Source organism: Dermacentor albipictus, chromosome 7 (assembly GCF_038994185.2).
Source record: "Dermacentor albipictus isolate Rhodes 1998 colony chromosome 7, USDA_Dalb.pri_finalv2, whole genome shotgun sequence".
Lineage (NCBI taxonomy): Eukaryota > Metazoa > Arthropoda > Arachnida > Ixodida > Ixodidae > Dermacentor > Dermacentor albipictus.
The window spans coordinates 58,652,294-58,667,542 of NC_091827.1; the positions used below are offsets into that span (position 1 = coordinate 58,652,294).

The 15,249-nt window shown below is 45.8% G+C and overlaps 1 protein-coding gene across 5 annotated transcripts in view; it reads left to right on the forward strand.

Moving 5' to 3' along the window:
* Positions 1-9,879, forward strand: part of Cka (Connector of kinase to AP-1) — a 111,475-nt gene extending 101,596 nt beyond the window's left edge. For all 5 annotated transcript variants that reach the window (XM_065445182.2, XM_065445185.2, XM_065445184.2 and 2 more), the window contains one exon: positions 5,197-9,879. In XM_065445182.2, coding sequence (XP_065301254.2) covers positions 5,197-5,366 — 170 coding nt within the window. In that variant the 3' untranslated portion in view covers positions 5,367-9,879. The remainder of the gene's footprint in view (positions 1-5,196) is intronic.
* Positions 9,880-15,249: the final 5,370 nt, after the last annotated feature.

The following is a 15,249-nucleotide window of genomic DNA, read 5'->3' on the forward strand; positions in this document are numbered from 1 at the left end:
AGCTTTCAAGAAGTATTCGCTATTTTCCTGAGCATATTCTGTGCTGACAGATGTATGGCTCTTGACACAGTTTTTGGCATTGTCGGGTCCTGCCTTCTCCGTCCCTTGACACTCTGACACCGCAATTTCAAAGTGCTTGAGTGTTCAGCACAGGATACTGAAGTATTTTATGGCTGCATTTTTTTGTGACTGCATGAAGGCTTAAAGTAATTTGATACCTCCTTTTACTTTTTTGTTGTTGTTGTTGAAGCAATGTATTGTTGTCTTTAGCTCGGTTGTGATTCATTCAAGCCTTCACAGTGGAAATATCTCTCTTATGTTACGTTAGGCAGCATGTCGAAATTTAGTTGACATAAATAGCGCGCCCACTGTACATAAATAGTTGCCTTCAAAGATCCTTGCCCTAACCAGGCCACAATGCGGTTGCCCAGTGATTACAATCTGCCTTCGCTAGCAGGGTCCTTCGAGCTTTGACTTGTGGGCTTGGAGTCAAGCAGCCTTATTATTTGGTTCCCTACAAGTCCCCTAAGTTTACTTTATTTTTCGTTTTTTTCTTTCTTATTTCGTAGCCCATAAAATTCTCATCGAAAATTGGGTATTGCTAGTTCAAAAACGGGGTGGAATAAAAGATTGGCTGTGAGCTGCTATCACTCGGCTGCTTGGCATCCACTCTCAGTCCTGGCGGGAAAAGGAATGTGCTGCTGTGCGCGAAGATTATGAGATCTGAGGGCCACCCTTTGTGCTTGCCTGAGGTTGGGACACAAAACTGTTCACAGCTGCACGCGGCCTCAATATGTCTGCAAGAATAGTGTGGGGGGATGGAGGCATTTTCTTTCCAATGAAGCGAAGTACTGCCTTGAAATTGTCATGTGTGGAGGTTTACCTGAAGAAGCGGTTACGAGGCGTTGGTGCGTGATTGTAGTGATTATGCAGCATTGCCTCGCACGAAGAAGACAATGTTTAGAAACAAGCACTGTGCAAGCTGCTGGTTGGTCATGCTGTTTTGACAACATTGTATGTGTACTAGGTACATTATTTCATTTTATCCTCTTAACCCCCTTCCATGCCACGTTACTATACTCAGGGTGTCTACCCAACTGGGAATTCTCAGGGATTTACAATACTCTGGAAATACTCAGGGAAAACTCGATGAATTTGTGCTTCTATCAGGGAAAATTAGTAATTTTTTTGAAAGGCAATGAAGTAACAGAGAATGCTTTACGAATAACTTTGATGCCGCGTCGTCGGCTGGAGGAGTTGCCTGTGTACGGTCAACGACCTACTTTCCGGGCGCCCAATAATTCGGGCGGCTTCGTGCCACCACCATGTACTTTATGTAAAAGAAGATCTGAAATTTTGGCTTCGCCGTCCCAATTTTCGGAACTTTTAAGCAGTGACCGCAGGTCCGGAACAGCATCAAATCAAATCACTAATTAATCAAATTAATCAAAGCCACTAGCACCGCCATTTCGATTACCTCGCCGCCTCGAGCTGGCGCTCTTGCACCCAGATCCGCTAACAGCCATAGCCACCACCGCGGCAAATGCTAGGCTTAGCTGCTTCGACGTTCGCTATTAAGCTTCTCGTTGTTCTGTGCCGTGTTTTCTATTTAAAGAATTGGCCGCTGTCGGCAATGGCGCCGACTCCCCCGCCTTTGTAATCCTCGCCAATCGTTTTGAAGTTCGGAAAGCACGGCGCGTTGCATATGCCGGTTCCCGAAAGCCAGCTTGGCCTTAGTACAGCATTGCTACGCGGTGAAGCATACGTAAAAGTAGTGTGGTGAAGCATAACAAGTGTGGGAAGGGGCGATTGTCATGGGACACAGTACGTATTCCATTAATGTATACATGCATCCACCTGCCATCACCTATCGCAGCACGAGCACCGATATGCCTAATAAGTGTACTGGCAGGCTTTTTCGAATGTGCCTGTGGCGATTTGAGCCTTTAAGATCAATAAAAGCATGCATTCATTTTTCTCGAACTGCCTGATTTTTCGGATGTTTTCGCGGCCCATAGGGAGTCCGAAAAATCTGACGTTGAGTGCACAACTGACCAATGACCAAGAAGATGCTTCAAATGGTCCGTGGGGTGAACACACGGCGCTCAAAAAACAGTGTTGGCTAACGCCGCTATGCAGGTGTCTCTCATGCAAACCAAATTAAACTCTTTAAAGCACTGAAACGCAACACTGAGGTGTTGTGCACGGGCTGAGAGTATGTCGGGACAGTTGAGATTGGCATGCCACCTGTTGAGGGAAAATCTCACTTGTGGCAAAGTTCAGGCCTCATACCAGTGAGCTTGCTATCAGTTGATAGAAATAGCTCATATCCCCTTCAGTCACGGCATCCATATTTGTGGACGTGACCCATTTTTGCCATTTCTGTGCAGCGGTAGCAAGAAATAGAGCACAAACATTAAGCTTATGGTAAATTGAGCATTCTTGATAACCTAAATTACTTCCATTTTACTTCTGAGTGATATGTATCGTTACAGAGTACCACTTTGGAGAAGACGCTACAGTATTTAACGTGATGTTTGACGGGGGGGGGGGGGGGGGGGGCATTTAAGTAGCAACCTCAAAATATATTTTTCTTTCTTTAAATGCTTAAGACCAACGAATAACTTGTGCATGTAATTCGAGTGCGGGATTTAATCCTTTTTATTACGAAGCATTGCATGACTGACATTACAATATTCAAATATTTAGTTACCCTGTAATTATAATGACTCATCATAAAATGCTCAGTCTTTCTACCACCTTGATTTGCTTTCGGTGGAGTCTCAAGCAGTATCTATGTTTCACACATGTATCGACTGTTGATCATAATTCGTGAATGAAGGAAATATTCGAAAATATTTGTTTCTTTATGTATCTCCTTATTATTTGTATTTGAGAATGTTCGATTCAATTTGCAATGAGTTTTATGATCTTTTTAAAAATATTTCATTCATTGTGCATTTTACTAATCCCTCCCTTCTGATTTCTTTTTGAATCAAATAAATGCTACTCCTTACTATTCAAACTGGATTAAGTCATTTAAAAAAAAAAATTAACATGCTTACTAGAGAGTGACAGCATTGGGTGACATGGTGTCAGCCTGTCTTGACATAAAACAAAGTTCTGTGTCACTCAAGGAATTTTGCACAGGCACTCCGGGTAAACCTAGAAAGTTCAGGGAATCTGGAAATGTGAACTTGGTAGGCACCCTGTATACTGAATTGTGACCAAAAATGGCCAAATTATTTTGAATGACCCTAGTTTCCAACGCGTTTTACCTCCACAGAAAGAATAAATTCGCTGGTTTGCACTGTCCCATGAAATCTGTGCTGCCATCTACCAACAGCGTGGCTAAGGACTGAAACAAAACTAGGCCCATCTGTGGCATTGCTAGAAAATGGAAAGCAGCACTAACAAGCTGATTGCTCATTTTTGTAAGAAATGTGTGGACAAACCCAGCTCATCCAATGTAAGCAAGGGGTTAACTTACAAGTCATGTTCCTTACAGTATTGTCAGTTGTCTTGAAAGCTCTTTGCTTTGTTTTTAGCCTTCTGCTCTGGGCTTCGGCGTAAAGGGTGTGGGTGCATGGTCATGCATTACCGGGCGCAAAGGTGTGTCACGTCATGTGGCATGTGGAGTCGTGTCATTTCAGAGCATTGAGCCAATTTATTTGCATACTCTGTGGAGGATGTGCTGTACATTCTCGTTTCTCAGGGCGCTCTCTTGGTCGATCGTGCTTGGGAAGATTGGCGCTTTTGCTCGAGTGGTGCCTGGTGCGATGCCTCACTGGAGTGACGGTCATTATGCACTGGCTTAGCCAATCGGTGTTCAGAGACAGGGATATCTGTGAAAGTGATCGATCTAGTATATTAGTGCTAGATGCCCTTTGAATAAAGAGTTCAGTCCAAACGAGACAGGTACACAGGGCATAGCAATAAAAAAAAAAAAAATGCTGCTTTGCAGTGTGTTGGCAGCTAGCGTGGGTGAACTGTTACTGCATGTAATACCGTAGAACCTTGTTAACACGATCCCATTACATATGATTTCGTGGCACTAGCATTCACGATCGAGAACGCAAAAAATGACACACTTCAGTTACACTTCTTTTTTGCCGGTTCATACGTTCCCAGCCCGGAAAACACAATCTCTCGGTACCAACATTTGGTATGTGCCAAACTGTGATTGTATGTGTTTTCGGCCAATAGATCCTGTGTAAGCTAGTAAACGCACAAGGTGCATGCAATTGAGAACACTAGTTGCTCACCACAGCAGCTTCCCCGCAATGCTCGCCCGCACTACCTCCTGCCTGTCGTATGCGAAAACGATGGTGCGCATAAAGTTCCCTGTTCCGGAACCAGCAAACCTCCTCCTGGGTCATCGCACGCCGCATTCCCAGCTGTTGCCGCCAACCCATGAATTTCGGAGTTTGTGGCAATTGCAGCTTCACCTATCTATTTCACAGCGCGTGGGGCGTAGCACCGATGGAAGAGCGTACTGCATACTTTTAATATTCAATAACCCAAAAGTGCTGCTGTTCCTTGCTGCAGGTGGCACGAAGTGAGCATCATGTTTCACTCTGGTGGCATCGTAGGCATTGTATTCTGGCTTGATTGCGTTTCGGTTTCCCGTTGCCACCTTAAGACACTACCACCTTAAGACACCCCCCCCCCCCCCCCCCTCAGCTTGACACATGTCAACGTCTCGTGCCGCAACAGTTCGCGCTGTGTCAGCACGTTAAAACTTTCCGCCAAAATGCCCCGCTCGAAGAAGCTGCTGAATTCAAGAAATGCATACTAAGCTTGCCGAAGCTGCAAAAAGAACAACAGGTGGTCTCTGGCCACTTGGGGCCCCATTAGCTCGGGGCGTGTCAGTGTCTTGCAACACTTTGGGTTATGAGATGCTAACTACAGTTGAGTCTGCCAAATTTTTTAGTGACTTCAAATTGTATGTTTTCCCAGAGAGTATTTTTTTTCTCGCGTTTTTATTTCAATATGTGCCACTGTACTGTGCCAGCTACCACAGTCATTGCAAGTGAAACTCAAGTGCTTAAGACGACTTGTACACGTCTGACATTTGAAAACTTGGCAGTGTGTATGTAGAGCCGCTGCACCCTATCGCCCAGACTTCATAGCGGCACTTGTCGAGTAACCACCCCTGAGACCCCCTTTCATTCTCTTCCTCTTTGACGTGCGCAGGCCACGACTGCTCGATCCGGCTGTGGAACCTGGACAACAAGACGTGCGTGCAGGAGATTACCTCGCATCGCAAGAAGTTCGACGAGTCCATCTTCGACGTGGCCTTCCACCCGTCGAAGCCGTACATTGCCAGCGCCGGAGCGGACGCCCTCGCCAAGGTCTTCGTCTGAAAAGGAAACCGGCAGCAGCAGCCGAGGTGTGTCGTACGAAGAGGTACGAGAAGGGAAGATACAAGGAGACCGATCCTTCTCTCTCCGCGCACCACCTCTCGCACGCTCGCACACACGCGCCTCTCCGCCCCTTGGTCCTCCCGCCACGTGTACCACACCGGCGTCACCACCGTTGTCATCGGCAAGTGTCGGGCAAAGGAAGAGCGGGAGCCGGACACATTCTCGGCGATCACCTTCAAGCACTCCTCATGTTGCGGGAGAGAGGGAGACTGTGTTGCCTTGTGTGTGTGCGTGCGCGTGTGTTTCAGCCGCCTAACCTAACTTATTGAACCACCACCGCCGCTGCTTGGGGGAGGTTTCGGGAGGGGAAAGGAACATTAAAACTCTCACCACGTATTGTATTTTTTTTTTTTGCCCCCTCATGTTGTTTTCACCTGATCTTGCTTTAATACCGTTTTTTTTTTTGTCGTTTATTGTCATTATGCACCGTCATCGAGTCCGGCCCCATCCGTCACCTCCCTCCTGCTTGTGGCATGCATTGCCACATATCTGAGGATGGCGGGAATAAGAGAGAGAGAGAGGGAAGGAGGGCATGCATCACCGAGTCAACAACGGAGCGACCAGCAGGGGCTGAAGAAAGGAGGAGTTACGAAGGCTTTCGGCAGGGGGTTTGCATTGACCACGGCTGCCCCATCTAGCCCAAGCACTGCAGACATGAACCTTCTTACTCTCTTTTTTTTTTGCTTCTCCACTCGCCCTCCTCCTCTCTTGGCGGCGGATCACAAATCCTAGAGAAGTGTGCTCGTGCAGGAAGATCGCAACGTCTGTCGTGCCGAGCTTTGTGGTGTGACCTTCCCGGAAGCAGCAGCATCGCTGTTGCTACGATTACCACTGAAGGATTGCTAGTGCCGCAGTAGCTTTGTTCCACGTGTTGCTGGAGCGTTGAAACCAAGAAGGCCTCTCTGTCGTCCCTGTGTGCGCTAAAGATGAGAAGCTGTGCACACGGGTGTAGTAACTACGGGAAATCTCTGATCTTGCCCTGCGTGCGTATGTGCTGCCGTGCGCTGCGCCTTACTTTTTTTTTCCCCCTCCTTCCCTTTTTGTGTGGACTCTGTTGCGAGCTCAGTTCTTTTTGTCCCTCCCCCTTCCCCGTATTGTCCTTCAGACGTATGTGTGCCATCATCTGCCTGTGTGTGTGTGTGTTTGTCGGTCCTTTCATCAGTTCCTTACGTGGTTCCTCGACGGACTTGCGCAGTCTTCTAGCCTTTGGAACCACAGGAAAAAAATGGGAAGGAGGCTCGGTAGTTGGCCGCAGCTAGTTTTTGACAAAAAGTCGTCAGCCTCGCCCCCTTCCCTCGAGTGTGAAACGGTTGAGTCTGGATGGAAACTTTTTCTTCTCTTGACAGTGGCGCGAGAGAAGGCTCCCCTGACGTTAGTTTTGCAGGCCTGGTAGACTCGTGTAGGGCTCTTAGTGTTAGACGCATGGCAAAAAAGCGAGAGCTTTCGAGGCCGCCATCGCCAAAGATGAGCATGGCAGTCAACAGACCGACTTTAACTCGCAGGAAGAGAAACAAGCGAGACAAAAGCACCCGTGCCGCTCTTTGCTTTTCCTTTTTTTTTTGTTCTCTGCTCGCCACTGTAAACTGTACTAACCGAAGAGATGTGAACAGCATGGCCTTTGACACACAGCACCTGTTTAGTGTCCCGTCTCGGCTGTGGAAGTGTATTCTGTGTACAGAGAAAAAAAAAAATGTGGCTGATTGGAAAGTTGCTTGCTGCAGCAGATGTGGTGGCCACTGCAGTGCTTTTTTTTTCCTCTGTTGGTGAGCCATAGTGTTGACAAGCTCTTTGCCGACGGGCACTGTCAATCCTGTCAGCAGACCAGTAGCAGTCGTCTGTCAATAACATGACTACTGTCTCAGATGGCTGAGGGAGGACTACAAAGTTGTACATTGTTTTTATGGTCATCGGGGGTCAGTGCATTTCGCTCGGCTGTGAAAAAAAAAAGTGAGGTGCGATTTGTTAGACGTGAAAATGAAATCTCCTCCCGCCTCCAACCCAGCCCCGCTTGCCCTACCTTCCTTAGAGGTTTTCACGTTGTTCCTACCACCTTTGTGTGTTTTGACTCGTAATTCTGCACTGTCGTTTTTTTGGGAGTACTAAATTGTGCAGGGAGAGAGACGAGTCACAGTCCAACATGTTATTTTTTTTTGATATGCCAGGCAGTGGTATTTGAGCTCTGAAGGGGTGAAACCTGAAGATTGTGGCACTTTCCACGCGTCTCCTTTTTTTTTATGCCCGGAAGGAGTCGCGAAACTTGGTTTCCTGCCACCAATTCTACTTACCTGCACAGAAATATGGGCAGCTTGAAGAGCAGTTTTCTTTTGCTTGTTGTCAAATTCTCTCATTTTGATGAGGGACTACCAGAAAAGGCTGTCTTGCCATAACTTGGCTTTTTATTTTCTTTGCAGGCTATTTATTAATGCAGGATCCTTCTGTTTTTTACAACTTCGATTTTATTTATAACAGTTTGCACCTGTTCTTTCCACTCTTATTGATCCTTTGGTCCTGTGCCCTGCAGGCATGCCAGTTTAAACGAGGAAGGCAGGGCTACACTCCCAAATCGCCCCCATCCGGTGTACCGAATGTTGCATAAATAAAGAAGATGGTTACCAACGGCCTTTCTGGCCAATGGCTGTCTCGTTTACACTCAAATTTGGCGCAGGGATAGCATTTCGCGGTGAATCTTGTCGCACACAGTTGTTAAGGCGCAGCGCTTGCTTGTTTTGTTCAGAGTAGGTCATCGGATCTGCCTGTCATCCATGGCTATGGAAGACGGTAAAAGTAATAGGTAATATAAGTATTCGAAACATGGTGTCTACGACATGTTTCCGGCTCTGGGCCCGTACAGTTGGCAAAACTATGGCCTTCGACATCGGCTTCTGATGCCTAGAGAGAGCCATCGCTGGGGTTTGGGCACTTGTGCTGAGAGGAACAGTGTCTTGCATTGTTGGTGCGGCGCACCTTGACTCAACATAATATTGCATACAGTACCTGGGAAAACTGATTTTCTTGATTCGTGTTAAATGAAATGGAAAGGTGTTGTATTAAAACATGGTATTAAACAAATGCACTGCAGAATGCTGCCCCTGTGAGACGCTGAGCGCAAACCAAGGCAGTGGTTGAGCCAGATGACTTGTCCAAGCCAGACTCCTTTATGTATGCGCCACTTTGCACACTGTGGGCAAGTGTCTTTGTGTGAATGCCGTGCCGTGTCTCTTAAGGAGGACTGCTTAAAGACGTGGCGAAGAGAGGTCAGAAAGAGGAATGCCTGCGAAAGACTGTGGACATGGGGGACACACTGACCTGTGTAATTTTTTTTTCCTGCATTGTAACGTGTACAGAACTGTATGTAGTCATCTGCGAATGTTTATTAGTAGAAAAAAAAATGCAATTTATCTATTCTTTCTCGTTTATAATTTGTCTGCCTTCAAATTTTTTTTTCCTTGAAATGTACTTGTGTGCGTGTGCGTGCTCTTAAGGGCAGGTCTCTGCCAAGTTTCAACTGACTTGAGTATGTGTGTAGATTTTTTTTCCTCCCAAGGACGCTGCTACTCAGTATGGCATTTCACATTTCTGTCTATTGGCTGTTGTGCGACAGTGTTTGGCTAAGAAGCAGGTGGTTGCGATGAGTCTGTGTAGGTAGAATAAAATGACAAGTTGTACCATCACAGCTGCTATAAAGTGCTGCTTGTTCCAGTTTCCAAATAGCGAGCTGTATTAAGCCAATACAAGGGGACTTGCAAGACATGACGGCTGCCACTTGTTTTCAAGTTTTCAGTGCCCCATTGGCTCAATTTTTTTGCCAGACTATATAGTGCAGCAAAGAGCTTGTTGAACAGCTTCACTACTATGCAATGGCAACAAGAAAAAAAAAAAAATGTTGAAGTCTTGGTAAAGCAAGTGCGTAGCAGACTTGTTCACCTGCTGTTCACAGCTCTCAATTCTCCTAGATGCTGGTTGAGCTGTTAAATTTCATATTCATGCTTCAGTCAGGAATTTCGGTACTAGCTTAAGGAATTTTTTTTTCCTGACATGCTTTAATTTAATGGGGCAGACATGAGTGTTGTAGAATGCTGGCTCACTTCCATGTTTCAAGCATTAAAACATTTTTTTGTCCACTGTGCAAGGCGTTTCTGTGACTCTAATTGGGTGCAGCGTCCTTGGATTATCTATGTTTGCCAGTAGCAGATGGAGAGTTCCTCCGTTTGTGCATGTCTATGTTACCAAGTTTATGTGCAGAGGATTTAAATAAAGCAAATACAAAAACTAGGTTTTCAAAGTTGCAATGGGAGGGGAGAAAGCGTGGCGATGTGAGAATGCAGAAGCTGGGACGTCAGTTTTCGTGTCTCGTTTTATTTCGTCATTGCGCTGGTTCCGGCTTGAACGACGAGACGAGGAAGAAGTTCTTTTTCGATAAAAATGGTAAATAAAGTTTGTGAGTGACCCAGTGGTTCAGCGTGTGGTTCTTGTACCTGTGAAAACCAAGAGAGTCCCTACGTAACTGTCCCTCCATTTTTCCTGAGTGTTCCGTTTGGTGACCATGCTGAATCTTTAAACTACGTCAAATTTCAGTTCAAGTTGAGAAACCCCAGGTAGTCAAAATTAAGCTGGTGCCCCTTTGCTTCATGTCTCGTAACCTCTCTACTGCTTTGCAACGTTAAACTCCATAAATCTGTTGCATCACTCAAGCTAGGTAGGTTACTGCACGAGCTATTCAGCTGCCCTTTGGTGAGCAATCGAGAGGGCAGGCCTGTGCGAGCCTGGTACTAATTGTCTGTGCTGTGCTCATTGCAGAAGATACTGCAGCAACATTACACTGCGAGGAGCCTAAACCATTTGAGCTTGATGCAGAAATGGTTTTGCTTGCAGAGGTGGTTCTTCAAGAGGCGCTCTTGAAGATGAAGCATTTCTGGGCATAGGTTGATCAGTGATGCATCCTTTGCACTGTTTAGACTAGCATCAACATTAATAGTGGTGTTGTCTTTCAATGGGGGTGCCCCACCAGAATTTTGATGACTAATGACGTTTATGGGGTTCTGCTAGCTTCCGACACTATAGGCAGTTAACATAATGACATTTTACAATCCTTTTGGAAGAGCCATAGAGCATGGCGATTTTAACACCAATCGGTGTCTAGAGATTTGCATGCTATGCTAAAACGAAACGTAAGATCATTCTGGCTGCTGGCATGATTGGTTATACGACACCTTATGCTGTGTAAAGGTCATGCGAGTGGAATGCAGGTTTCTCACTCCACCCTTTGGTTGATCACGCAGCGACTGTCCTGCGTTTGTGATTGTGTGCGACGTGCCCATAAGATCCACCTGAGCAGTGCTTCCAGTCTGCCACCTATGTCATATGAATGCTAAATACATGTGGCAGCCCGAGAACTTTGGGAAGAGGGTTGAGCGTCCACCACCACAAGAGAATTCAATTGTGCAGAATGGAAATGTTTTGCTTTCACAAAAAGAACCAAACTGTTACAAAGCCATGCTGAATGCTGTAGTGTACTTGTCATTCTGCTGTCTTTGTTGGTACAGTAGGGGCTGTGAATCTGTGAGTAGCTTTGGTACATAAAATTTAACTAATTGATTCTGACTGAATGATTGCATTCGTTGCAATTTTTTCTGGAATGCTTGGACATTTTATGTGAATTGGGCATAGGCTCATTCTACGACTAAATTAACTTGCGCAGTTAGACGTGTCAAAATTGTACATTTTGGTAAAAGATTTGTTATATTGATCACCTTGTTGGGGGTTCCTGCATTTCAGCATTCCAACACAAACATTGCAGCCTTCTGGAACCCTTCTGGTAGTTAAGACATTTGTAAGCTTTTATGAATGAAATCTCAAAGAAATCCATACAACAAATTCACACACGTGATGAAGCAAGAGCAAATGTGTGTATATATATATATATATATATATATATATATATATATATACAGAGGTTTTATGAAAGTGCCCACAACGTGCAGGCCTTACGCTAGCACGCACACACAAAAAAGTCGCGATTCCACCCGAAAGGCGGAGCATCGATTGCGATAGCAAATAGTAGACAGCTATAGAAAGTAAGGATAGTTTCGTCGGTCGTATAAACATGTTAACAGTCACTGACTAACTTCACCAACGTGTGTCGTCGTCCAGCATGTGTCGTCATCCCTCCGTTCGTGTCAATACGTTCTGCTGGAAAGCAATTATGCTAAATTAACATGCACGGCGTCATGCGCGCACAGGTAAACAAATAGATCTCGCTCAATGACCGTGGAAACTTGCTGTCAAAATGCTGGAGTGAGCTATGGTGGCAGCAGCAGCAAGTGGACCGACTTTCACGCTGTCTCGCTTCAACGCGAACGAAACGCTGGAAGCACAGCGCATACGAAGCTACCGGCGCTATGCGCACTTTGCCAACATCGCAGATCGCTTTGAAGACGAGACTCGCGTGGGTGCGTACCACGTCGCAGATCGCTCTCAAGATATGGTGGCTGTGCCATCAGAAGTAGAACCCCCCCCCCCCCCCCCTCGTCTCGCATGCGACACAAGAGGGTGCGCTGGTGTGGTTCCGCCCCCCCGCCTCCCTCCCTCCCTCGCGCAAGGTTCAGTTGCAATCGTCGGCTGGCCCTCGCGACGTTATCGTGTTTGGACTTTATATGGAACATCACGGCGATGGTGATACCAGAAATGCGCTTGGAGTGTCCATATAATTGATGTTGCAATAAATAAATAAAGAAAAAAAAGAAAACCTTCCTACACAGAATCTGAGCATGTTGCGTAGGCTCACAGGCATCTCTAAAGCACACCGATCTGTTAATGAAATGGTGAATTGCACATAATGGATTATTCAATTTAGCCGTTCACTGCATATGTGCGCCTCTGGAGCTAGGGGCGCCTATTCTTGGCCAATCCTGCAGGATGGGCTTCGCTTCACTGCGATTCTTACATAAAATCAACGTATGCCGGCTCACAGATATCTCTAAAGCACACTGATCGGCTATTAAAGTAAATTGCTTTTCAAATATTCTTTTATTTATTCTATTTTCTTTAATTTTGTAATCCAGCATGCACCATTGAGGGTGTGCCGTTATTGGCTAATCCTCCAGAATGGACATGTCGCACTGCAATGCAAGAGGTAATCTACATATGGTTGCTTGATACGCGTCGTACTTTTCTGTGCACACACCTATCATTGCTATTCTTCCCTCAACAAGCATCATGCATCGTCTTTGTCCTTGTGACATCGCTGCATATACTTCTCACACTGTGCATCCACCTGATTTGGAGTTTGCTGTTGGGCATAGCTTGTGAACGAAGCAGTGCATGAAGATAAAAAGCGCATGACAATAATGTTGTGACCTTTGTGGTGGATAAACATTAAAGGGGCCCTGAACCACCCTTCTGGCTTTGTGAAATAGCATAGTCTGTGGGTAGCATCCGCTGCTGTGAACATTTCGGCCAAGTTTTGCTGTCGTATGCGGGGCTTGGAGCTTGCAAGTGGATTGTGAAGTCGCCTTTCTCTCATATGCTCTTTTCAACAGAAGGCTTTGTCCTCACTCCCTTCTAGATGCACTATTTAGTAATACCCTTACACGGCTGCTATTGGCCGACAGTTGACATCAAGCTGCTATTGGCTACATGCACTATTTAGTCATACCCTTACACGGCTGCTATTGGCCGACAGCTGACATCAAGCTGCTATTGGCTACATGGCGTATATACTGTGGCTGCCGCGGGGTGCTGCCACGAGTCTACTGGCTAAGCGCACTGTGGCTCGCTGAGGACAACCATGTTTGGCTTATGTTTAACGTGTCGTAGGCACAAAAACTGAAATCTCAACTTCACGGCAAGAAGACATTTAGCAGGCAGAGCATTGTAGGCACGCCCCACTGCACTGTCGCCTTTGCAGTGCAAAGCATTGAAGAAGGAACGGGAGCACAGCGCAGGCCCTGTTTGATTGCCAATAACTCCGCTTCTGCTGAATGCATTGAAGTACTTTTTACAGCGAAATATTTCTGAAATAGCCTATTTTCACTTCAAATGCCTTTCTCCACTTCGATAAAAGTGGTACCTACTAGCCATTTTTACAATGTCTAGTAGGTACTGTGGGGCGTGGCGTTTCTTGAGGTGCTCTATGTTTCTGTGCAGCCGCAAGTAAGAGTGGGTGCGAGAGAGAAAATCTGGGGGCCTTTGCTCCGCAAATATACGACTCTGCCTGGGCACTACGGCGGAAAGGTTTCTTTGTGCATGTTGCATGTCTTTGTCCCTAGACATGCCAGCATTGTGGACCACTTTACATAAGCTTCACCTCGCATAGATTCCAACAAGTGCCTTGGATCTGTATATCTTTATACCCTCGCTGGACAGGAACCTGGTGGGACAGGACGCCACCTCGCTACCACATAGCTTGCACTTGAAGAGACAGATGCTCCAACCCAGGTACACTGACTGGTAGTGCATCTTTATCGCAAATCTAAGAGTGACTCACTAAGCTATCATTAAGGCCCTTCAAGAGGCTTCCGAAAAAAAGAACGAAAACTTCATCTGCAGTTCTGTGCAAGTATGCCAGGGAGAGCAAAAGTGTTCGAAACTTTCAATAGATAGCGCCACAAAATAGAGCCCAAGCTGTACACTTCTCGCACCCAATCTTAAACCTGTAGCATAACCTAGTAATCAAATAAACAAAAGTAACATTACAAGATGCTGCAACACATGTGCACCTCAGTGAATGCTGATGGCCACTAAACAATGCGTCCTCCTTGGCTCTACAAGTTATAAAAAGAAAGGTTATTCCTTGTCAGAAACTTTAGGTAGCTTTGACTGGCATGTCACATTTATGCTGTGCAAGTTATTACCACCCTTTACAATCTGACTGAAATGCATATTGTAAGCCACTAGCTTAGCTTTATTTTATCACTCTACAGAACACATTTTGGCCACAGTTACAGGGTGAGTGATCGTTACCTCCTCGCCCTCCTCTGTGTGAATTTAGAGCAGACAAAATATCAAGTTGTGCCTGGTCCTCTGGCTCCTCTGCCACACCCGTCTCTACACACACTACATTCCCACTGCCACATATGGCAGTGAAAGCCACACCTATTCTCGTACGCGAGTGCTTAATAAACCGAGCTGACCCCCATTTAACAAAATTCCAGTATTCTATCACCCACAAAACACGACATATGAGAAAATGGTCATGGCACAACATGGCAACACCTTGGCAAAAAACCTCTACAAAATACGTTCTAGTATATGGTTGCCACCAAATGAACACACTGCCCCTTTTCTAAATTGCATGCAGTAAAAGAAAGAGGAACAAAAGAACACATTTTAAGCTGTGCTTAACATATTGCCAAGGCGCTCAAGTGCAGAAGCTGCTTGAGCTATAAGCCAAGGAGTTTGAGACAAAGCACTTCATTGGAGTTTGTGTATCAGGATTGTGGATGACGGAGCAGCTGTTAGCTTCGACTCGCTGGCATCGTTTTTACTCTGAAAGGTGCCTGCAAATAATGACACCCGCCTCAGGCGGTGTTTATATTTTTGTCCTTTTTAGTGGAGCACGGAAATGGAACACTAAGTCAGAATTTTATCATTCAATTATGCTTCTGTGGCTGCAATACGGCCATTCGTGAGATGTGGCCTGGTAAGCTAAAGGAAAGCTGCAAAGACAACAAGGGTGGCCACAATGCTACTCTGAAGTTACCACACCAGGTGGCCATGACGTCATATAGTTGGACAGCATCTGCTCAGGCCTAGTCAATTGTTTGTTGGTAAGGCAAGATCACATTGCATTATTGAGGAATAAACAACTTGGGATTGGGCTAGT